The 23,040-nt window shown below is 36.6% G+C and overlaps 2 protein-coding genes across 6 annotated transcripts in view; both read left to right on the top strand.

The window, feature by feature from the left end:
* PTPN22 (protein tyrosine phosphatase non-receptor type 22) overlaps positions 1-1,205 on the top strand; it is a 59,342-nt gene extending 58,137 nt beyond the window's left edge. For all 4 annotated transcript variants that reach the window (XR_011494912.1, XM_070487074.1, XM_070487075.1 and 1 more), the window contains one exon: positions 99-1,205. Coding sequence is in view for 3 of the 4 variants with exons in the window: in XM_070487074.1 (XP_070343175.1) it covers positions 99-163 (65 nt within the window). In the remaining variant the exon portion in view is untranslated. The remainder of the gene's footprint in view (positions 1-98) is intronic.
* Positions 1,195-23,040, top strand: part of RSBN1 (round spermatid basic protein 1) — a 38,670-nt gene continuing 16,824 nt past the window's right edge. Inside the window, exons 1-3 of one of the 2 annotated variants that reach the window (XM_014837188.3) lie at positions 1,195-2,891; positions 13,041-13,266; positions 14,780-14,897. In XM_014837188.3, coding sequence (XP_014692674.1) covers positions 2,186-2,891; positions 13,041-13,266; positions 14,780-14,897 — 1,050 coding nt within the window. In that variant the 5' untranslated portion in view covers positions 1,195-2,185. Of the gene's footprint in view, positions 2,892-13,040; positions 13,715-14,779; positions 14,898-23,040 lie in introns of both variants that reach the window. The other variant, XM_014837187.3, reaches the window with a different exon arrangement.

Raw genomic sequence — 23,040 nt, 5'->3', positions numbered from 1 at the left:
TCCATGTACTTGCATATATTACAATACACTCTAAAATCCAAGTATTAATTTCATTAAAAAACCTTTCTTTTTTCATCCAATTTTATTTTTGTTCCCAGGTTTTGCAAATCGTTTTTCAAAACCCAAAGGACCAAGAAACCCACCACCAACGTGGAATATTTAATACAACTTTGGAATATAGGCTGCAAGTGCATCTGTAAATAAAATAGAATATTGCTAGCTAAAATAAGTACTCTATATTCATAACTTCAACAATGAAGATATGGTAACGAGGTTTTAAAAGAAAAGCAATATACAAATGTGTCAGAAGTTTTACATTTTCATTGGGTTGGAAACCCCAAATAAAAGTCTGTCACTTGAGCTTACGTAGGGAATGTTGTATGAGAAACTGTTTTAGGATGGATTTATTTTTCATTTTTGGAAGTTATTTTTCTTCTACTTTTCTACATAAACTTTAAAAGATTTATAAGAATTGGATCTCAAATGTTTACATTGCCAGAATTTACTATAAAAAGTGTTTTAAAAAAATCTTACCTTGTAGTTGCAGCACAAAATTACTGCTTGTGACAATGACTCTTCGCTGGGAGTTATTTTTGCCTAAATGGAGTATACCTTGCACATCTTCCCAAATGTTGTGGGAAACTAGAGTCGTAAGAAGTTATATTTAAGAAAATAAAATATGCAACCAATGACAATCATTATTTTATTTGGATATACCAAGTAACAAGACGTGCAACTACATTTCTGATTAAGTTTTAACCAAAATCATTCAATTACCAAATCTGGAAGAATAAGCGACAAAATAGCTATCTGGCAGCATTTTCGTCATTTCGAAGGTCATTTATAAAAACGTACAACATATATATTCAATCAATCAGAGGCACTACTAGTTTAAGAAAATTTCTATATGAATATAGATCTGCCTTAAGAAAATCTGATCTTTCAAATCTAATTTTATGTAACAAATAAGTTAGTGGGTAATTATTATTACAAAGGATTCCCTTGAGTTCTCCTAATGATTTAACTTTTTAATTAAAAAAAAAGTTTGTAACTTGTAGAAACATGAAATACTTAAAACAGCATTGTACTTCAATATTTTTCATTAGGCCTAATGACAGCGCAAATTGGGTGAAATATTATTACCTGTTTATTGTAGTACAATGTACACAGCAGGTGCTCAATAAACCTTTCTGTTTTTAAGCTAAGTTTACTGTAGTGTTGATTAAGCTGAATACTTCTCCAAGCACTAGTGGAATCAAACCCCAGTAATTTTACTTGAGTACTTCATTGTAACCAAATTACTTCCAAATATCTTTTTCAAGGACCAAATATGTTAAAAGACTCTTAGGTAAAACCTGAAGTGACGATGAAATTGTAAATGAATTTCAGAGCAGCAACCTTGGTGAACAGGGACGATTTTTGGAGTGTTCTCTGGCAGACACATTTTTCAAATTTATGCAAGCTTATACTTAGGATTTGAAAAAATTTTATTTTAAAACATGGTTTTCCACCTAGAATCTTTTCCCCTAACTGTAGGGACGTATTCAAAGTAAACGACGGACTCTACCTTTGCAGGCGTCAGAGAGGACCCGGCTGGACGGCGAGGCGGCCGGCGCTCACCAGGCTCCCCGGCGGTTGTTGCACCTGCCTCGTTACGCCGGTGCTTGTAACCACAGCAAGGCCCATGAAGCGGATCAAAAAATTTCTGAATTGCAGCCCCATTCGATTTTAAAGCAAAATAACCCTCAGTTTACATATTACTAAATTCCCCTGTCCTCTTCATTTCCTCGCTTGTCCAAGAGTAAAAGGCCGGAGATTCTTTTACCTCACAAAGGTTAGGAGAGGCATATGAAACTTAAAAGTAACTATGGAGACCACCTACTCCGCGTAAAACGACGAAGGGGCAGACGAAGCTGATAATGGGAACGCGCCGACCGACTCCGAAACCCATTAACATTGTTTCGGCCGTTAAGGCGGTTGGCGGTAACTCTCCGCCCAGCGGCGGTGGCGTCGCAGCCCGAAGCGTGACTCGGCGCACGCTCTCTTTCCGCTCCTCCACTCACCGAGCGGCGGGGGGCGCCGAGGAACTACGGCTCCCATGAGGCTCTGCGCAGCCCAGTCTGCTCTACCGTAGAGCTCGGTTGGAGAGGCCTGCGGAGAAGCGCTGAGAACTGCCGCTTCCGGCATGTTCAGCTCTGGACGGAGAACGGCCGAGAAGTGGAGGGCGGGGGAGAGACTCCAATGCCCAGCGGGCCGTGCGCGGGCGGCGCTTGCGCGATACGCGGACGGGGGGGCGGTCGGGCCATTTAAATGTGTGTTTGTGGGTGAAATGGCTGCGCAGGTCGGAGCGGTGCGCGTAGTACGGGCGGTGGCGGCGCAGGAGGAGCCGGACAAAGAGGGGAAGGAGAAACCTCACGCTGGGGTCTCGCCTCGGGGAGTGAAGCGGCAGCGCCGAGCGAGCAGCGGGGGGTCTCAGGAGAAGCGGGGGCGGCCGAGCCAGGACCCCCCTCTCGCTCCCCCTCACCGGCGGCGTCGCAGCCGCCAACATCCCGGGCCGCTGCCGCCAACGAATGCAGCCCCAACCGTCTCAGGCCCTGTTGAGCCTCTGCTCCTGCCGCCTCCGCCGCCACCTTCGCTGGCACCCGCCGGGCCCTCTGTCGCTGCCCCGCTCCCGGCCCCAGGCACCTCGGCCCTCTTCACCTTCTCGCCTCTGACGGTGAGCGCGGCCGGGCCCAAGCATAAGGGCCACAAGGAGCGGCACAGGCACCATCACCACCGCAGCTCCGATGGTGACCCCAGCTCCTGCGTTCCGGGCGAGCTCAAGCACAAGGACAAGCAGGAAAACGGCGAGAGGACTGGAGGGGTGCCTGTGATCAAGGCCCCCAAAAGAGGTGAGAGCAGGCGGACTGCCCCGCGCTTGAGCTGGAGGTCTCTCAGTCCCGATATCCCGCCCCTTTAGTACTGAAAGACGCCAACCCCTGCTTACCTCCGGCTGCTTTACTCCCCTAAGCCCACTGGGGTGGACCCTGGATCTCAAACGGTTGACACAGTCTGACCTACTTGAGGCTTCTCGCTTCGAGGCCGAGCTGTCAGTTACTGCTTTACCAGTGCTCCCCCCGCACCGAGCCTTTGCCAACGTTTGTTTTCAAATTCGCCAGGGTTTCCGCGCCGCGCCGTCCTTGGCGTGGGATTAGTAGCTGGGGTATTAAAAAACTGCCTTTTTAAGGTAAAGACTTGTCACCAAAATCCTTTCTTCCTGTTTTCCTTGATGGAAAGCTTTAATATTCACTATCCTCTGCTCCAGAATATTCACGGGTATGGTTTGGGGCTTTGAGTTTGAATTCTTAGAGGTTATTTGACTAACTGGTTGCCTTAGCTTCTGCAAGAAAAAATATCAAATGCAGTCTATCTTGGTTCTAAAAATCATTTTTAATTTTCATGTTAAATCTTAATTCCCAGAAAATGGTTGGGGAAGGTTTTCTCTCCCCTTTGATCCTAGGAAACAGGACCAACTGTGGCTCTGAAAGTGAGAAGTGTGTAGTAAGTAGATAGTAGAGGCAGGCATTTCAGTTGCATTTTATTGTTTGGCACAACAAATTGAGAATTTATTTAATTCCAGTAATCCTCGCTAAAGTCCAGAATATTTAACCCAGAAAATGTAGGACTACTTAATTAAGTGTGGGTTCTAGAGAAATTAGATTCGCCAAAATTGGTGTCTTCCCAAGCACATGTGACATTTTTATATTCTCTGTAAAAGAAACGGGAGTATGAATTTTGAATTTGCCGTGTGTTTGTACTTTGTATATGATTTAATACAATTTGTTAGTTGTGTCTCCTCAAGAAGGTTTTAAGATGCTTCTATGTTTCTTAGTACTGGGCCAGCTAGGTTGCTACTGTACATGTTAATGAACCAGTCTTTCAGTCTCAAGTTTTGTCAGTCTTGGATTCCTCCCACGTATTTGGTCTTAACTTAGGGTTAATCAGTTTATTTTTGGTGCTACTTCCAAATAGCGTAACTTGTTGCAAATAATTGCTCAATAAATATTTAGTGAATTGAGTTAAATCTTTCTTCCTTTGGTGGTATCTGAATCTTATCCTCAGGATTAGAATGTATGCCAAGCTGATAGGAGAGCCAGTGTCCACCGCCAATATGCAGTGATGTTGCTCTCTTTTATTTTTACGTTTATTTCTCACCCTCTCCTTTTGTTTGTGTTTGTTTTAACCATATAGAGCTAGAGAGAATCTTAGAGATCATCCAATTCAAATTTGTATTGTAGAAGAGAAAACCAGGGGCCAAAGTAGTGAAGAGACTATCTAATCAAGTCACAGTTACTTAGCACAAAGTACAAAAAATTTTTTAAAAACATTTTTTAATGAATCATTGGCATAATAGGGAGTAGAACCCAGATCATTTGAATCCCACTTCAGGCTTCATCCCCCAGCTGCATGATGTTGCTTTCTCTTTTTGCTATTCCTTTTTTCCACTTCTTTGCTCACCCTTTCCCTGTGCCTTGGTGTCAAAATGGCAGTAGCCAGCCCCATCAAGCATTTCTGACCTGACCTCCTTTTATGGGGAGATAGTGGCAATTACAAGTATAATAATTCACAATATGCTTCTCTGAAAATTGCACAGGCCCCGTGTTCTTTAAAAAACAAACTAAAACAAACCTTTAACCCAGCGCTGTCCAACAGAACTTTGTCCACTGATAGAAGGGTTCCATATCTGTGCTGTCCACTACTGTAGCTATTAGTCATATTTGGCCCTCGGAACAAGTCTCGAAACTTGAAATGTGGCTAGTGTGACTGAATTTTTTATTTAATTCTAATTAATTTAGAATTAAATAGTTCCTTTTGGCTAGGGGCTACCACATTGGACAGCGCAGCTGGGAGCATTAGTAGTTTGCCAGTGTGTGAAGAAAAGTGGGTTAAGATCAGGTCATTTAAACATTTTAACTTTTTTTTTAATTGAGATATAATTGACATATTAGTTTCAGGTGTACAACATAATGATTCGATACTTGTATATATTGCAAGATGATCACTACAATAAGTCTAGTTTAAACATTTTAACTTTTGAATGAGAAACTGTTGGGTGATATATTCTGGGAGGAAAGGGCTCCCTGAAACTGTGCTGTAGCCTTCTAGATACATGACACCCACTGACATTTCAAAAGTTCTGAGACCCCTATAGAAAGTAAACTGGGTTAACCTTGTTTAATTCAGGTTTTTGCACACGTTTTGATGGATACCTTTTTTTTCCCCTGAACTTCTTTATATTCTTTACAGTGGTATGCAAGAGGCATGCCTATGGAGTCAGCCCGAGTTTAAATCATCATGGCTCTACCACTTACTGTGTGACCATGGGCAAATGACGTTAACCTCCTTCAGCTTCAGTTTTCTTGTCTTTAAAATGGGATTGTGGTATTTCTTTTATGAGATTGTTTTGTAGATTAAGTGGGGCAATACGTGGAAAACACTTAAAACACTGACTGCTACTAGGCACTGTTAAAACTACCTTTTGTTATTTTATCAAAGTTGGTTCTTGAAACAACTCTAAGATTAATAAGGAAAGTGGCTAGACCCTTTTTATTTACAGAGCTATGTCTTCCCTTCCCTTCTCAGATTTTCAGAAACTATTTTAACTTTTTATTTTTGGATAATTATATATTCACCGGAAATTGCAAAAATAGTGTAGAGAAGTCCTTACCTTTCGCTTGTTTCCCCCCGTGATTACATCTTACATAACTATTGTGTAATATCAACATCAGGAAATTGACATTGATACAATGGTGTGTGTATAGTTTTATGCCATTTTATCACCTGTAGATTAGTTTAACCCCCTCTGCAATCAAGGTACACAACTATTCCATCACAAAGATCCCTCTTGTGCTATCTCTTTATAGTCTTAGGCGCCTTCTATGTTTCTCCACCTTCCCTAACCCCTAATCTAGCAACCACTAATCTGTTCTCCAACTCTGTAGTTTTGTCATTTGAGAGTGGTATGTAAGTAGAATAGTAAGTATGTGTTCTTTTGAGATTTTTTTCATTCAGCCTGATGTCCTTGAAATCCATTCAAGTTGTTGTATGTATCAATAGCTCACTCCTTTTCATTGCTGAGTAGTATTCTATGGTATGGCTATACCACAATTTAACCATTCACCTATTGGTGGACAGTTTGGTTATTTCCAGTTTGGCTATTATGAATAAAGCTTCTCTGAACATTCATGTTCAGGTTTTTATGTGGATGTAAGTTTTCATTTCTCTGGGAATGTAATTGCTGAGTCGTATGGTAAGCATACGTTTAGTTTTTTGTGTTTTAAGATATTGACAAATTGTTTTCTGGACTGTGTATCATTTTACATTTCCACTAGCAGTTTATGTGGGATCCACTTTCTCCACATCGTTGTCAGTATCTGGTATTGTTACTATTTTTGTTCTATCTGTTCAATAGATGTGTAATGATACCTCATCACGGACTTAAGTTGCATTTCCCCAGTAGGCTAGTGGTATTTAACATATTTTCATGTCATCATTTGCTGACCATATATCCTCATCAGTAAAATGTCTCTTTATGTCTTTTGCCCATTTTCTAATTGAATTATTTGGTTTTTTACTGTTGAGTTTTGAGAATTCTTTGTATATTATTGATTCGAGTCCTTTGTCAGATATATGATTTGCAAGTATTTTCTCCCTCCCTGTTGCTGAAGTTTTAAATTTTGTTGAGGTCCAGCTTATTGATTTTTCTTTTTTCTTTTATGGAGCATGCTTTTGGTATCACGTCTAAGGTCCCAAGACCTAGATGTCCAAGATTTTTTCTTATTTTTTTTCCCTAGAAGTTTTATAATTGAACTTTTACATTTGAATTTGTGATCCATTTGAGTTAATTTTGTGTAAGTGTGAGGTTTAGGTTGGGGTTTATTTTTTTGCCTATGGATATCCACTTGCTCCAGCACCTTTTATTGAAAAGACTATTCTTCCGTTGAATTACTTTTACCTGTGTCGGAAATCAGTTCCATTGCCTAGTTTTGTATGACCTGAGCTGAGAAAGTTTTCTATATTTTAAATGGTTGAACCCATGACACATGAAAATCATGTGAAATTCAAATTCACTGTCCAGAAATAAAGTTTTATTGGAACACTGCTCCACTCATTCAAACGTATTGTCTGTCGGTGGCAGTTTTTGTACTACAACAGCAGAGTAGAGTAGTTGAGACAGACCATATGGTCTACAGAGCTTTTTATAGAAAGACTTTGCCAACTCCTGAGATAGATCACTCAGCTAAGAGTCATGTCGCTGCACACCAGCCCAACAGTACTCAATCCAAATTCATGTATAGGTTAATCACAAATTTCAGATTCCTGATGTTTGGAATTGCTCATAAATAGAAACAAAAATTTAATCTGTGAAAGTTAAAGTAAACTTGCCTCATCTGTAAAATGGAAAGTAGAGTGATTTTTGACAAGGCAAAGTGACATGCTTAAAATTTTTTAGTTAGTAAGTGATAGAACTGAATCTAGAACCCAGTTTTTTTGCCTCATGGTCCAGTTGGCTTTTGCTTTTCACTAAGCACATTTGGATTGTTAAGTTAATAAAGAGATAATTAAAATTTTTTATTTTTGTAAGCAACAGGTTTGAGTCTTAACCTGATAGTTAACGTATGTCTTTTGAAATCTTAATATTTTCTCTTATTACTCATAAAAATCATAGTAATGCTTCTTAATTATTCTTGGTTAGCAAATTTATGATTTTAGTCATATTTTAATATTTTTTTTTAAAAGGAAAGAGGGGCGTTGATCCCCATAGCTATCTTCTCCAATGTCATTAAGTGACAGGATTGCTCTTATGTATTCCCTTGTGAGTCAGCTTTCCTTTCTCATGTTTTTTCATCTTTGACCAGCTGCCCAACTGCTGTCACAGGGAAAGTGTCCCTAAGTCAGACAACTAATTGAAATTTTCTGTAACGTCGAAAGCTATTGGCAGGAATTTTAAATCTGGAAACTATTGATTGTTTTTGGTGATAGGAGTGGGAAATTATTTTGGGATTATACAGAGAACTAAATAAACAATGTCATTTATCAGAGTAACGACTTCAGAGACTGATATTTTTCATTACCCATAGAAAGGCAAAAAAGCTTTTAAGTGTATGAAAAATTTTGCATAACATAAATTATACAATCTTTGTGATCTTGCAGAGTTATGTAGTAGGCACTCTAAAATATTTGTTGAATAAAGTAATGTTCCCTTTGTTGGAGGGTCTTCTAAGCCACCTCAAGTCTATTAGTTGTAACAAGCTAATTTTAGTTATCTAATCTAATGGGAGTGTTGCAAGAGGAGTAGATAGGCAGAAAGGAAGAGAGTGTTGTGTAGTGTGTTGGAAGAATTTGAGTTTTAGAGTCAGGTGAGAGTTTGAATCTTGGTTGTTACCTGCTAGCTTTGTGACCAGTATAAGTAACATATCTTGTTTCAAGCTTTGTTTTCTTTTCCGTAAAAAGGATTTATATATCTACTTCACTGGTTTGTTTGAAGATTAAAATGAGATAACATATATGATCTCTAGCAGACACTTGGTGAATAATAGTTTTCTTCCATCTTTAAGAGATTTTTTTCCTTTTTTATGTGAGTCTCTTGTGGGATACTACATGTACTCTAGATTAGTAATTTCTCCCTCTAGTTTTGATATCCTAGAGTTATTGCCAATTATTTCAAGGAATGTATCACATATTATTATTCTGAAAATGATAATAAACATGGTGAGCACTTATTGTGTGTCAAATACTGTGATGAGGACCTTATATTCATTGGCTCATTTAATCCTTACAATAACTCTGTGAGATAGATACTACTATTAATAACATTTTAAGATGAGAAAATTGAAGTTTAAAGAGATTAATGAGTTTGCCCAGAGACTTAGTAAGCAGTAGAGTTGGGATAATAACCTAGGTCTAACTGTAAAGCACATGCTCTTAAGTAGCACACTCTACTGCCTTTACAATTCAACTGGTTTGGGGTAATAATAGTAGTTAACATATGTTGAATATTTGTTACGTTCTAGGACTATTCTAAGGACTTCATATGCTTTGTTTCATTTACTCTGCACACTGATTTTTTGAGGAGGTACTGTTACTTTTCCCCATTTTCCCAATGAGAAACAGGCTACAAAGAAATTAACCTGCAAGGATAATACTGCAGGAAGTGGTAGGACAGGAATTCAAATCCAACCAGCCACTCTTAAAAACACCGCAGTGTAGGGGGTGGGGGTAAAGTGAGGCAGTGTTATAAACATACAGTGATTTATTTACTAAAATAATGGCCTTGAAAATGAGCAGTTTTTGTTTTTCTTTTTTAATCAGGTTTTTGTTTGGAACAGAAAGAATTCTTAGTAAGACCAAAAAGAATTTATTTTCAGAAAACAACTTCAGCCATTTTTAAATTATTATTAATAAATTATTTTTAAAAATGTAATTGTTTTGCTTTTGCTTATCTGCCATGATTTTTAGGACTTGAGGATATTACATTTTTTTCAGTTCTAAGCTATAATTCAAGTGTAAGAATGATATTATGAATTTAAATTTTTTTGTAATGTGGCAAGCTAATTTTTTTTGCATTATTGAAAATTTTCAATAGTGATAAGTATAAATGATGCTATTTGATAGTTGATAATATTGATGATATTAGCACATATGAGGATTTTATTGAAAGTGTCTTGTATTAATCTAGTTATAATGACATTTTCTAAGACAACCATTTGTCTCTCAGATGAATGTTTGTATTTTCCTCTGTAGACTTACATACATCTATTAATATTTAATTTCAGAGTTTGATATCTGAAAGCTTTCCTTAATCACAGATATAATGTAGCTTGGCTCTTTTTCTGTAAAAGAACTGATATCAGTAAATTTTAGCTTTTGCACTATAGGGAAAAACTCAAATGTTACTTATACATTTTCTGTTGGAAAGCTAAAACGCTCCACAAGAGATGGAAAGACTATGAAGACTTTAGACATTTTTTTTAATTGAGATATAATTGACATATAACATTGTGTAAGTTTAAAGTGTGCAACATATTGATTTGATACATTTATATAGCAAAGACACTGACTTTAAAATAATGTTTTTTAATTCAAGGCAAGGCAACTTCAGTATCATTCTTATAAAGCAATAATGGCTAACTTACTATAATAACCTTTAACAACTTTGTATGCCATTCTCAATTGGCACCACCACAATAATTCAAAAATAAATTTTGTTTATTCATGGGAATTCATTAGCCACTATGACAAAAGTAGTCTCAAATTTCTCTGTAAACAGAGGTGAGCTTTCTATGTCTCAGCCTTAGATAGCAATCAAAATTTGAATAACAGGATTAGTGAGGAGATAGGTTGAAATTTATTTCGTATTTTAAACTTTTATCATGGTGAAATACGAGATTACAATCAATTTAAGGTCCTTTTCATTTCCTTGTACAGTGGTTTTTTTGAGATTGGCCGTGTTTGACTAATTGAATGGTTTTCATACAAATGAGGGTTGGAATAAAACCCACAGAGACTTGGCCATGTTAGAATTACCATTAGTAAGCTGATAGTAATATAGAAAATGTGTTACAATCAAGGCAGCTCCTTCTTGGTGTTAATTTCAGTGGCAGATCTAGGTCACAATTCATCTTCTGCATACTAAATACCTCCTCTGAAGCTTAAAATAACAGGATCTATTCAGAGACATTTTCTTTTCTTTTTTTCTGTGAAACTGCTAAAACATTTAGCAGAGGGTAATTAGATGACTACTTTAAAATTGGTCTAACCTTTATATTTAATGGCATTAACATTTAGCTGCTTGGGAGAATTGCCTAGATTACTAATTTGATATATGGGAAAAGCATTTAGATTAATTTTATTTGGTAAGAAATATAAATGACTGTTACCAGGTGTTTTAACGAATTCTCAAATGTTTAGTTGTATATCAAATAAAAGATTGACTACTTTTTCTCTCTTGCTGATTTAAACAATCTGATTACATGTATATTTTGGTAATGATCTCAGTTTAATTACAAGTAATGTTTGCAAAAGAATGGTTTTCTTTTTGTTGTTTAAAAGCAAATATTAAACGGAATGAAAGTTATTTAGTATCTGTACACTTTAAAGTCTGTGCCTTGCACTTTTAAATACTTTCTTTAGAATGTTTCATAACTGTTGTACTATCTGGTGATGTGGAATAATTTTGTGTAGAGTACTGCAACTATCATATATTTACATATTATCCCAGGTAAATTCTTTACTGTAAAATTTATTGAACTTGTTCTTCCCAGATGTAGTAAGAGGATTAGAGTATCTGTCTTAACACTGAACTGCTTGAATCATGTCAGAAATACTATTCTTGGATGGATAAATTCTGTACAGTAAATACCACACCAAGCTTGAAGGTTGGTCAGGACCACACATGATATTTAATCCTAAAGATTTCTTGCTAGGTATATTTTCCAACTAGTAAATAAGAGATGCCATTCTATTTTGAGTTTGTCAATCCATGATAATCCTTTAAAAATTAAAAATAAAATTTTAAATTATAAAAGTAATGTGTACTTATTGTAGAAAATTAGAAAATACAGATAAACAAGAAGGAAGAAAGCTAGGTATTTATAATCCTGCCAGCCTAGGCAACCCCCTGCCATTAACACCTTGGAATATATTTCTCCAGATATTTTTCTGTGTTGTATGTACAAAATATATATAGATGAGTCAGACTTTTTCCTCTCTTTAGGTCCTTTTCTTCTTCCTGAAATATTTGTCCGTAGAAAACATGCCTGGCTTGTCTTATTATTTAGGACTCAGCCTCAGTGTCGCCTCCCAAAGACAGCTTCCCAGCATCTAGAGTAGCCTACTGATACTTTCTTTTTCTTGCCCAGCTAGATTGTAAGGTCCAAGAGAGTAGGGATTGTGTCTGGCTTAGTTAACACCATACCCCTATTCCCAGAAGTGTCCCTGGCAAATAGGTACTTAATAAATGTTTAAATGAATGAATGTTTAATATTATAAAAATGGGATCCGATTATACGTGTGTAAGATGCTCTGGGAAGAAAGGTAAGATATATATTTCTGATGTTAGATTGCTTATAGCCTGTAGGAAAGGTGGAAAATTAAGTATGTAATGACCCAGAATGTGGTAAGTGCTATGATAGGGGAAGTTCAGTGCTAAGGAAGCACATAATAGGAGTAGCTATCCAAATTGGGTGGGGAAGAATTACTAGAGAAGGCTTTCTGGAAGAGTGACAATGTAAGCATTTTGTCACCTTGTAATTTGTCAGTTCTTTTCATCTATAATACAATATGTAGTGGCTGGGTAGTATTTTATCAGTATGTAAGTGTCAGAGTTTAATCAATATCTTCTTATTAGACATTTGGAGGAGTCCCTAAAAAACACTGTCATGGATATCTTTATGCTTCTTCAGTTATTTTCTTAGGTAATTTTTACTTGGGAGTGGACTATCTGAGTCTGAGAATTATTGTTTTCAAGACTTTTGGTACATATCCATTTTGGAGAGTACCAAATTGCCCTCCATGAAAGTTGTACCAGTTTGTATTTCCAGCAACAGTATAAGAGAATGCCAAAAAAAAAAATCTTGCCAATTTGGGTGGCAGAATGGTGTCTTACAGCTTAATTTGCCTTTGATTCACCTATATGTGTCACAGTAATTTGTATACTGACAGCAAAATATGATAAGCTTCAATTTAGATTTTACAGTGGTTTCTAAACAGATTTCCATACAGTATGGCATATGTGAAATAAGTGATATTTCCTTTAGTTTTGGTTGCAAGTCATATTAAGTTATATGCTTATCTTTGTATTATTTACTTTTTAGCATAATCTTCAATCCAGAATATTATTGTATTTTAGGATCTTTGTCTTATTTTATAAATATGTAAGTTGTAATGGCAAATGCAGAGAAACTGAGAATAAGCTATTTAATTTAAGATCAAGTACCTTAAGAAGCTTGTATGTTGACATTAGGTCTAGCAACTAACTTCTTTTTAATTATTGTGGCCAGAAACACCAGATGAAAATGGTAAAACCCAGAGAGCTGATGATTTTGTCTTGAAGAAAATAAAGAAGAAAAAGAAAAAGAAACACCGAGAAGATATGCGAGGAAGACGCCTTAAAATGTACAATAAGGAAGTACAAACCGTCTGTGCTGGCCTGACTCGCATCAGTAAGGAAATTCTCACCCAAGGACAAATAAATAGCACTTCAGGAGTTAATAAGGAGTCCTTCAGGTATCTGAAAGATGAACAGCTGTGCCGATTAAATTTGGGCATGCAAGAATATCGGGTACCCCAGGGAGTACAAACACCTTTTATGACTCACCAGGAACATTCTATTCGTAGAAATTTCTTAAAAACAGGTACTAAATTTAGCAACTTTATTCATGAGGAACACCAGTCCAATGGTGGTGCTCTTGTCCTTCATGCTTACATGGATGAACTCTCATTTTTGTCTCCAATGGAGATGGAGAGATTTTCTGAGGAGTTTCTTGCTTTGACATTCAGTGAAAATGAGAAAAATGCTGCTTACTATGCTTTAGCAATAGTGCATGGAGCAGCTGCTTATCTCCCAGACTTCTTGGACTACTTTGCTTTTAATTTCCCCAACACTCCAGTGAAAATGGAAATTCTGGGCAAGAAAGATATTGAAACAACTACCATTTCAAATTTTCACACTCAGGTAAGGTAAAATCATTGTTAAATTATTTAGTAAATACAGTTACAGTATCTCAACAGTATTAACCTCATTCTGTTGCATAGCACATACCAGCACACTTTTGATAAAAATTCATGATGGTAAAGGTGGTTCAAGTTGTTTATTCCTCTAATTGAAAAATCTTAATTGCTGAAGTTCTTTGGGATTTGGCTTGTTACTTGCTTGATCTGAGAAATGCTTATACATGTTATATATCATTGCAAGTCTTTTTGGAAAACCAGCTTGAAAACTAATCTAGTCTTTCACAACTCAGGTAATGTTAGTATGGAGGATGTGATTTAGATCTGGTAGCCTCAAGGTAGTTGACTTACCTTTTATGTCATAATAAAACACATGAGGGCATTGGCCTGTTCATTTGCCAGGTTTTTGCTGTTTTTGTTTCTCTTCTTTCAGTAACTTGTTGGCAGTCTATCCCAGAAACATACCCCATTTATGTGAGTTGGAAGTGTCACTAGGAAGACCGCCATAGCCTCTGCTCCTTCTGCCTGTGCACTGTTGTAGGGGAAGACATTTTCTGAATCCTTGCTTGGGCAGCTAGGCTTAAGTCAGCAGGGAAACCTCTCCTTCCTAACTAGTGGTTTTTAACTAGATATTTTTTCAGTGAAGTTATTTTAGGGCATAAAAAGAAGTTGATAATGTGTCCTAGTTTTTTTCTTCCTTGCTTTTCTCATAAGGATTATGAATGTGAATGGTCAGCTATAAGTTTATATTAGAGATAGAAATTCTACACAAGTTTAGTGGAGAATATTTCACTTTTTAGAGATTTATGATTATATAACCTGTTTTTTTAATGTTATCTAGTAATTTGCTGCCATTCTTTTCCCTAAGATTTTTTAGGTAAATAGACTGTTGCATAATCAGACTCTCAGCTGCCTGCATTATGGTGGTTTCAAGCCACTTAGATTTATTTGAAACCTCCTCTAACTTGAATCTTTTTAGTGATTCTTACCATCCTTGCCTCCACTGAGGGGAGTATCCAGTTTAGATTTATGAGCTTCAGAATTTCTCTAATTGAAGTTCTCTCTGCAGTAGAGAGAGCAGGAGCAGCCAATCTGGAGAGGTCGCAAGATGGGGCTGCCCAAGATGTTGGAACACGATGTGCAATAAAGGGCTTCGTCTTGGATTTTGGCCTTATTACCACAATCAGGTACCGAAGTGCTGACTTTTGTAGTAGATTTTCTTTTTTCTTTTTTTTTTAAAGGAGTTTTGCCCTTTGAAAGTTAAGGAATCCTATTTTTATAAATATTGCAGAAGGAACTGAAAACAGTTCTCCTGATATAGTCCATAATCCCCATAAGTCCCTGTTTAACAAAGAAAGATATTGCTGAGAGAAGAATTAACATGCTCCTCTATCACTTTTTTAGTTTAGAAAAATGCAGCAAATTTTCTCTTCTGATTGATAGACCAGCAAGCGTATCTGAAATAAGCGAGAAACTTGGGGGCAAAAAGTCTTGGTTGTGTAATGGTGACTTTTTAACCTTCATGTTAGTCTATAGTAGATCAAACTTATATGTCAATAGACAGCACCTGATCTAAATAGTTAATAAAAGAAGTTATCTCTAAATATTCCCTGCTGATTTTTGTCCTCCAGTTTTTTTAAATGGAGCTGAAATTTAAATGACTGTACCAACAACTTACCTTGATATTTACTTTGAGATTTTATGAAGTAACCACTTTTAAAGAACCTATCAGATTATTATTAAACATCGTTAAACACTTCAATTACATAAGAATATTGAGGACTCGTGAATTTGAGTTGAATAAGTCTCATGCTCTGGTGATCCTGAAACTAAATTACTTATGAATTTTCAGTCATTGGAGACAAATGTGGGGTGGATATGGGACCTTGGAGTAGCCTACGAAACTTTAAATTTGCTCCTGTAAGATCTTTGGTAGATGTTGGGATGGAAGCTAACACAACAGTTCAGAAATATTTAGCACTTCATGCTTTATAGAAATGCTTTCACGTTCGTATCTATATATTTGAAACAACCTTTGGGGTATGTAGGCAATTTTATCTCTGTTTTCCATCGAAGAAACTGAGGTTTGGGGATGTTTACTGTTATCCAAGTTTGTGTAGCTAGTAAGTAGAAGTCAGGGCACACACCTAGGCCACCTGAACAATATATGCATCATTTTACTGTACTCCTTCCCTACTTCAGCCATTGGAAAAGAGATTAGTGCTTTTATGTGTCTAATGCTGTAGTCAGTGAAATTAAAATATCTCAGTTTAACACAGTATTCAAAAGACTATTCTAATATTTTTAACAAGTGCCTTTAGGTGGTTGGGAATTAAGTAAAAACCTTATGTACTTTGAACTTGTATGTTTCGTGAAGTTTTATAAAGTTCTATCGAGCCTATAAATAAAGTGAAGTAAAATTTTTATTAGAGACACAGTTATTGGAAGTTATTTGTAGTTTAAATATGTAGCTGTAATAATTATTTATGACTATATGTCAAGATAGTTTATTCAGCAAACATTTATTGAGAATCTACTATGTACTGGACATTCTGTTCTTAAAAGGACTAATTGATCAGCTCAATCTAGTGGAGGAGATGAGTAAACCAGCAGTTATAATACAGTTTGATAAACACTAGAACAGAAGTAGGCATATGGAAAACCCTGTAATAGACGGAGCACAGTTTGTGGTGTTACCTAATTCAGGCATGAGGTGATTAGAAAAGGCATTTTATAGCATGTGATGCTTGAGTAGAGTCTTGAAAGAAGATTAGTACTTAGCTTAATGAGGGCGTTTTAAGCAAAGGGAATAATAACCTATGCAAACACATAGGCGTTAGAGGATGTGGCACTTTCAGGGAGCTGCACATAGCTTGACATGGCAAGAGTATGTGCTGACTGTCAAGGGATGGTGAGAGTTGAGACCAGAGAAAGACAGAATCAAGATGTGAAGAGCTTTATATTATGTGATAAAAAACAATTAGTACTTTTTCCTAAAGTTAATGGGAATCATTGGTGAATTTTAATAGGGGAGTGCTATCAAGTTATATTTGCAAAGATTACTCAGTAGTGTGGAGGATGGGATTGAGGGACAAAATGAGATTGGAAGTAAGAAGACTGGTTAGGTTACTGTGGTAACCAGATAAGCAGTGATCTGTGTCCAGGCTGATCTTGACACTAGAGAGGAAGGAATGAAATTTGAGAAATAATTAGAAGATAGGATTAATTGCACTAGGTGAGGGAGAAGGATAGAGTCTTAAAATGTGGTGCGGATAAATGGGCCAATGGGTAGTGTTGGTCACAAAGTCAATACAGGGTTGAAAAAGCTGGCTTCTAGAGGTAGAAGGTATTGATGAGGAGTTCAGTTTGAGGTATTTTGGGTTGGAGGTACCTGTGAAGACAAACGGTTAAAAATGTCTGTTAGGTAGTTGAATATATGGATCTAAGATTGAGAGAGATGTCCAGGCTGGAGATCCAGAAGTTGGACCATTAGCATATAGGTGACCCAGGGACAGCATTAGAACGGAAAAGAGACGAAGCTAAGAATGGAATCCTGTGATGCACCCACATGTAAGTATGAGGAACATGGGAAGAGATCAAAAGAAAGAGGTAGAAGGAAGATTAGGATACAAATTTTCTAGGTTTTAAGAATGATGGAGTGTTAAGTATCACATCCATATGAGGGATCAAGTAACAAGTAAGATAAGGATGGGAAAATGTTAGGTTGCTCAGTTAGGAATTTATTGGAAACATTATCAAGACCAGTGCTTTGCAAACCATGGCCATCTGAATATTGTAAGTTATGCTAGTTTTTTGGGAAGCTTGCTACTTGCTCTGTGTATGAATTTGGCATCACCAGGGAGCTTGCTGGACATGCAGACTCTCGGGCCTCTACTCAGATCTTCTGAATCAGAATCTGCATTTTAAGAAGATCTGCAGGTGATTCATATGCTCATTAAGGTTTGAGAAGCACTACTTTAGGATTCATCTGCACTAGCTAGAGGAAGTAAAATATATGTTTGTTTTGTGCAAGAAAAATTATAGCTTCTGTTACTTTTGTATTTTTAAATTATTGTAGTAGCAAAGCCAGGATGCACACATAAGTAGTTTTTTTCTTTTAATATTTTATAAAACTCAAATATTCTAGCACCGAAGAAGGTAAGTTCATGATAAATATCAATTGAAGCACAAAGCTGATCCTCAAATTTGATTATTTACGGCACTTGATCCAGGATAACTTTGTAAATTTGAGTTTCTAGCCTAAACAACTACATATGTATTGACACTGTATGGTATTTTTATAATTCTGTAGGATTATTCAGGTCTAATTAAGTTTTAAATAGTCATTGGCTAAATAATAATTTTGACCAAAAAGTTTAAGTGTTTGTGGAATCTCTTGGTCAGTTAATGGTGAAAAATTAGTGTTCACTTAGAAATGTATTTCTCCCTAAAATATAAAATATATATATATTTTAGGATTAAATATAATTTATGATTTCTTTGCTTAGGTGGTGTATCTTGCAATTATTGGGTACTTGAAAACCTCTTAAATGGTTTTAAACTTTCAAGTGTGATAGTTCTGTAGTAAGTGTGTAATCCTTGTCTTCCCTTCTGATAAAAATCCTATGGCACCTGATAAACTGATTAAAAATTCAAATATTCTTCTAGACATCTTATGGACTAACAGAATTTTAGAGCAAGCAGGGGCCATTTCCAAGCCTTTGTTTTATAGATAAAGGAGGTCACGTTTTGGTTGTGACCTTCCCCAAGGTTAGATAGTGGCAGATCTTCAAAGAGGAATTGTTTTTTCCTCTGTCTCAGAGTGGTACTAAATCCTATAGGTGAGAGTTTAGCAAATTTTAATGTGCATATAAAATGCGGATTTTGATTTTTGTAGGTCTGGGTTGAGGCTTTATAGTCTACATTTCTAACAAGCTCCCAGATGATGCTGATGATGCTATAGGTCTTAAGTTCTATACGTGAATTGCAAACAAAAGCAACAAAAACCGCTAAAAATATAATGAAGTTAAATGGAGAGTTGTTTTAAATATCACCTTCTGAGACCATTTTCACCTTATAGCAACTCAGTAATTGAAGGGTGTGTATGCAGAAGGGTGTATATATATGTTGGGTAGGGAGGGGATTGATTGAAAAAGCGTATCTACCATAATAGAATTTTGTTCTCTTTTTATCTGGCAAATGTGCATATTTTAAGTTCTACTTTTTTAAAAAAAGTTTCTGTATGCATGCATATTAAAATCTTTTACTGAGGATCATAGTTCTTTAACTTTATTTAGGTGGTGGTTAAAGGTCTTATAAATTTTACTTTTATTACTAAAAAATGGTGTCTGCTGTTGCAGAGAAAATCAACAAATGTTATTTCTTCATTGTGTTGTGGCAAGTCCTAAAATGGACTGTTAGGTGCTCCTCATCTTTAATTAATATAATCAACATTTTCTAGTGAATTGGTAGTACTAGTTAAGAAAGTAGAACTAGTAGAGTGCTTTGTAGCTTGGTAAATAACTGAGAGTCTTTTAAGGAACTACCCGTCAGTGCATTATATACAAGAAGTATTTTAAGTAAGCTGGTTTATAATATAAAAAAGCATAAAAATGGTAGGTTTGGTTTTTTTTCTCTCTCATTCTAGGTACAACTTATAGTAAACACATTTTGACTCACTACTTTTTCACTATATGCTTTAAAGTAGGAATGCCTTTCTATTCACAGGTCACAAGGTTAGGAAAATTGCTGGCTTTCTTTTTCCTTTCTGTTTTTTAAACAATCGGCTTGAGTAGGCCTCTTCCTGAACATGAGTTCTGTGCAACAGTTACCCCACCTCCACTATCAGGGGCTCCCATATGGTGTACTTCTAGTTTGGTATTCTTCTGAATTTTTTTTCTAAGAATTTATTTTTTTAGACCAGTTTTAGGTTCACAGCTTAATTGAGGAGAAGGTAGAGAGATTTCCCATATACTCCCTGTCCCAACATATGCACAGACTCTTCCATTATCAACATCCCTGACCAGAGTGGTACGTTTATTGCAATTGATGAACCTACATTGACACATCATTATCACTCAAAATCCATAGTTTATGTTACAGTTCTCTCTTGGTGTTGTACATTCTAAGAGTTTGGACTAATGTGTAATTACATGTGTCCGTCATTATGGTAGCATACTACCTTAAAAATCCTGTATGCTCTGCCAGTTTATCCCTTCCCTCCTCCCCCAACCCCTGGCAACCACTGACCTTTTTTACTGTCTCCCTAGTTTTGCCTTTTCCAGAATGTTGTTGGAATCATAGTTGCAATCATAAAGTTTGTAGCCTTTTCAGGTTGGCTTTTTCCACTTAGTAATAAACATTTAAGGTTCCTCCATGTCTTTTCATGGCTTGATAGGTCATTTCTTTTTAGCGCTGAATAATATTCCATTTTCTGGATGTAGCACAGTTTGTTTATCCATTCTCCTACTGAAGGACATCTTGTTTGCTTCCAGATATTGGCAATTATGAATAAAGCTACTATCTTCTAAGTTTTTAACTGACTTGTGACTGTCTATTAAAAGGTGTATGTATTGGGGGCACAATTGAGCTTATTTAACTCTCAGCAATTGATACAAGATGACTTTGGTAAGTTGAGTTTCTAATCTAAAGGACCACATAACATATTGACACAGAGCAATGTGTATATTCAAATATAAATGTTTAAGCTTTTATAGCTATTATAAATATATTAAATTTTTGTAATGCACGCAAAGCTAACTACTATTTTTTTATAGGCATTTCCCCCCTTGGTTCCACAATCCTTCCCCCTCCCCACTTCGCCTTCTGATTTTACTTAAGGCTGAGTTTACTGCATTTGGCATTTTGTCTCCTGTTTCCATGGCAGCCTTACTTTTTTCTGTTATTTGGTCTCTACTATCTCTCCCTCTAATCCTCCTAACACTTGTTTCTTCCTCCACCGTGCCCCCAATACCTACACTTTGGGAGGTGGTAGAACTCAGCTTGTTCTTTGCTTTTGAGTGGCATTTGCAGGCCAGAGTTTCTCAGATTTGTCAGATCCTAAGAATAATCCAAAGTTGCTAGTTCCACATACACACTTAGAGTCTCAGGTTCCTCTCCTGGAAATTCTGATTCATTAGGTGTGGAGTGAGGCTGGAGATAAATACCTCAAGTGATTCAATTCCTATGATCAGGCAAATTTAAGAAACACTGTTTTAAACTGTGTACTATCTACCATTACTTTGATTCCCTTCATTTGATCTGTAGATACCATCCTCTTAAGAATTTCATAGAATCATAAGCCAAAGGCTCTTTGAGATAATCTTGTGTAAGCTTGACATAGTGCAAATGTTTTAGAAAATCATTTTTGGATTGATTATTCAGGAGCTTGTCTCTTCATAAGGTATCATAAGGCTTCCAGTGGGCCCTCAACAGTGTTTGGGAAGCTTACTTCTTTTCTGTAGTCAACTTGCTTACCTATTTTTCATGATGACTTTTCAAACTTTTTATCTGTTTACATACTTTCTGCATTCCCTCCTGTTAGAATAGTGAAGATATCCCACCTCCTCCTCAAAAGCTAATCTGCCTGTGTTCTGGATTCCATCCCTCACCACAAAATATACATGACGTAACATTTACTATTTTACTAATTTAAGTCTGTAATTCTTTGGCATTAAGTACTTTCACAGTGTTGTACAACCATCAGCACTCTTTCATATTCTAAACAGAAACCCTGTACCGATTTTTGTCAGCTTTTCTTCCCCTTTTGTGTTTTTTAAGTTGGAGCTTTCCAAGACCTCTCCTCTTTGAGCTCTGTATTTTCTCTAGTTGTCTCTTTTAAGACTAACATTGCAATTACTGCCAATGACTAGGATTAATATCCTTAGTCCAGACCTCTTCTCATTTCAGACTCAGCTGCCTTCTTGATGTATCTGCTTGGGTGTTTCAAGAGTACTTTGTATTAGGTCCTGTTGCTGCTGTAACAAATTACCATAAATATAGTGCCTTAAAACAGCATAAATTTAGTCTCTTAAAGTTCTGAAGGCACTGAAGGAGAATCTGGTTTTTGTTTTGTTTTGTTTTTTTGACTTTTTAAGCTTCTAGTGGCCATCTGTATTTCCTGGCTTGTGGCCCCTTCCTCTGTCTTCAAAGTGCTTCACTCCAGTCTCTGCTTCTATCCTCATATTTCCTTCTCTCTGTAGTCGGCGCTCCCTCTGCCTCCTCCTTATAAGGACACCTGTGATTACATTTAGGGCCCACCTGGATAATCTGGGATTATCTCCGGATCTTAAGACCCTTAATTTATTCACAGTTGTGAAGTCCTTTTGCCATATAAGGTAACATTCACCGGTTCCAGGAATTAGGACTTGGGTATTTTTGGGAGCCGTTATTCAGCCTACCACACACTTTAAGCTCATCCTGTCCAAAACTGAAGATACTACCTCCCCACCCAAAGCTGGTCCTCCTCCAGTAAAAAGAGTGATTTTTCCATCAGGTTGCAAAGGGCAGACATCCTTGACACTCCCTTTTCTTGTCTATCATGTCCATTCTTTCCCCAAGTCCTGAGAATTTTATCTCGTGGATATTTTACAAATCTTTTTTAAAAATCTTTTTAAAATCAGCTCCACTGCTATTAGCTTAGTCTGTCGTTTCTTATTTGGAATACTACAGAAACCTCCTAACTGGTCTCTTCTCTTTAAATGCCTCTCTGAGAAAACAAAACAAACAGAGTGAAGCCTCCTTCTTCTTGAAAGAAACAAAGACAAATGTGATAACTTTCCTTTTACTACTTTAGATCCTTTAGTGATTTCTCAGAATCCTTAATGTGGTCTTTAAGGCTCTCCATAATCCAGCCACAGCTCATTTCTCCAGACTCATCTTTATTTTTCTCATTTATTTTCTGTGTTTTGCATCATTAGTTTTCTTTTAGATCCTGGAAAGGGTGATACTTAGGAGATTTTGTTTCCTTTAAACTTATTCTACAAGTTTTAGTTCAATGTTACTTTAAGGAACACTTTATCCTCTAGATCAGGATCCCATGTTCTCTTTCATAACGTCTTAAATGTTCCACTCTGAAAACTTGTCACAGTTTATAATTAAATATTTGTTTAGATTAGTATCTGCCTGTAAGTTTCCAGAGGCCAAGAAAGGATTTGATTCGCTATATCTGTGTTTCAGACAGTGCTTGGCATATACTATACAGTAAACTTTTATTAAATGAGTGATACCGGCTTTCCTTTAATTCCTGTTCTTTATTTAAGGTTATATAAGTTTACTCTTCTGTGATAAGCCTCCAAGTATTTGAAGATTGGTGTGTCTCCACTGTAATCT

This window comes from Equus asinus, chromosome 16 (genome assembly GCF_041296235.1).
Source record: "Equus asinus isolate D_3611 breed Donkey chromosome 16, EquAss-T2T_v2, whole genome shotgun sequence".
Classification (NCBI taxonomy): Eukaryota; Metazoa; Chordata; class Mammalia; order Perissodactyla; family Equidae; genus Equus; species Equus asinus.
Note: the sequence above shows the minus strand (reverse complement) of the source record. Positions and strands in the feature narration are given on the sequence as shown.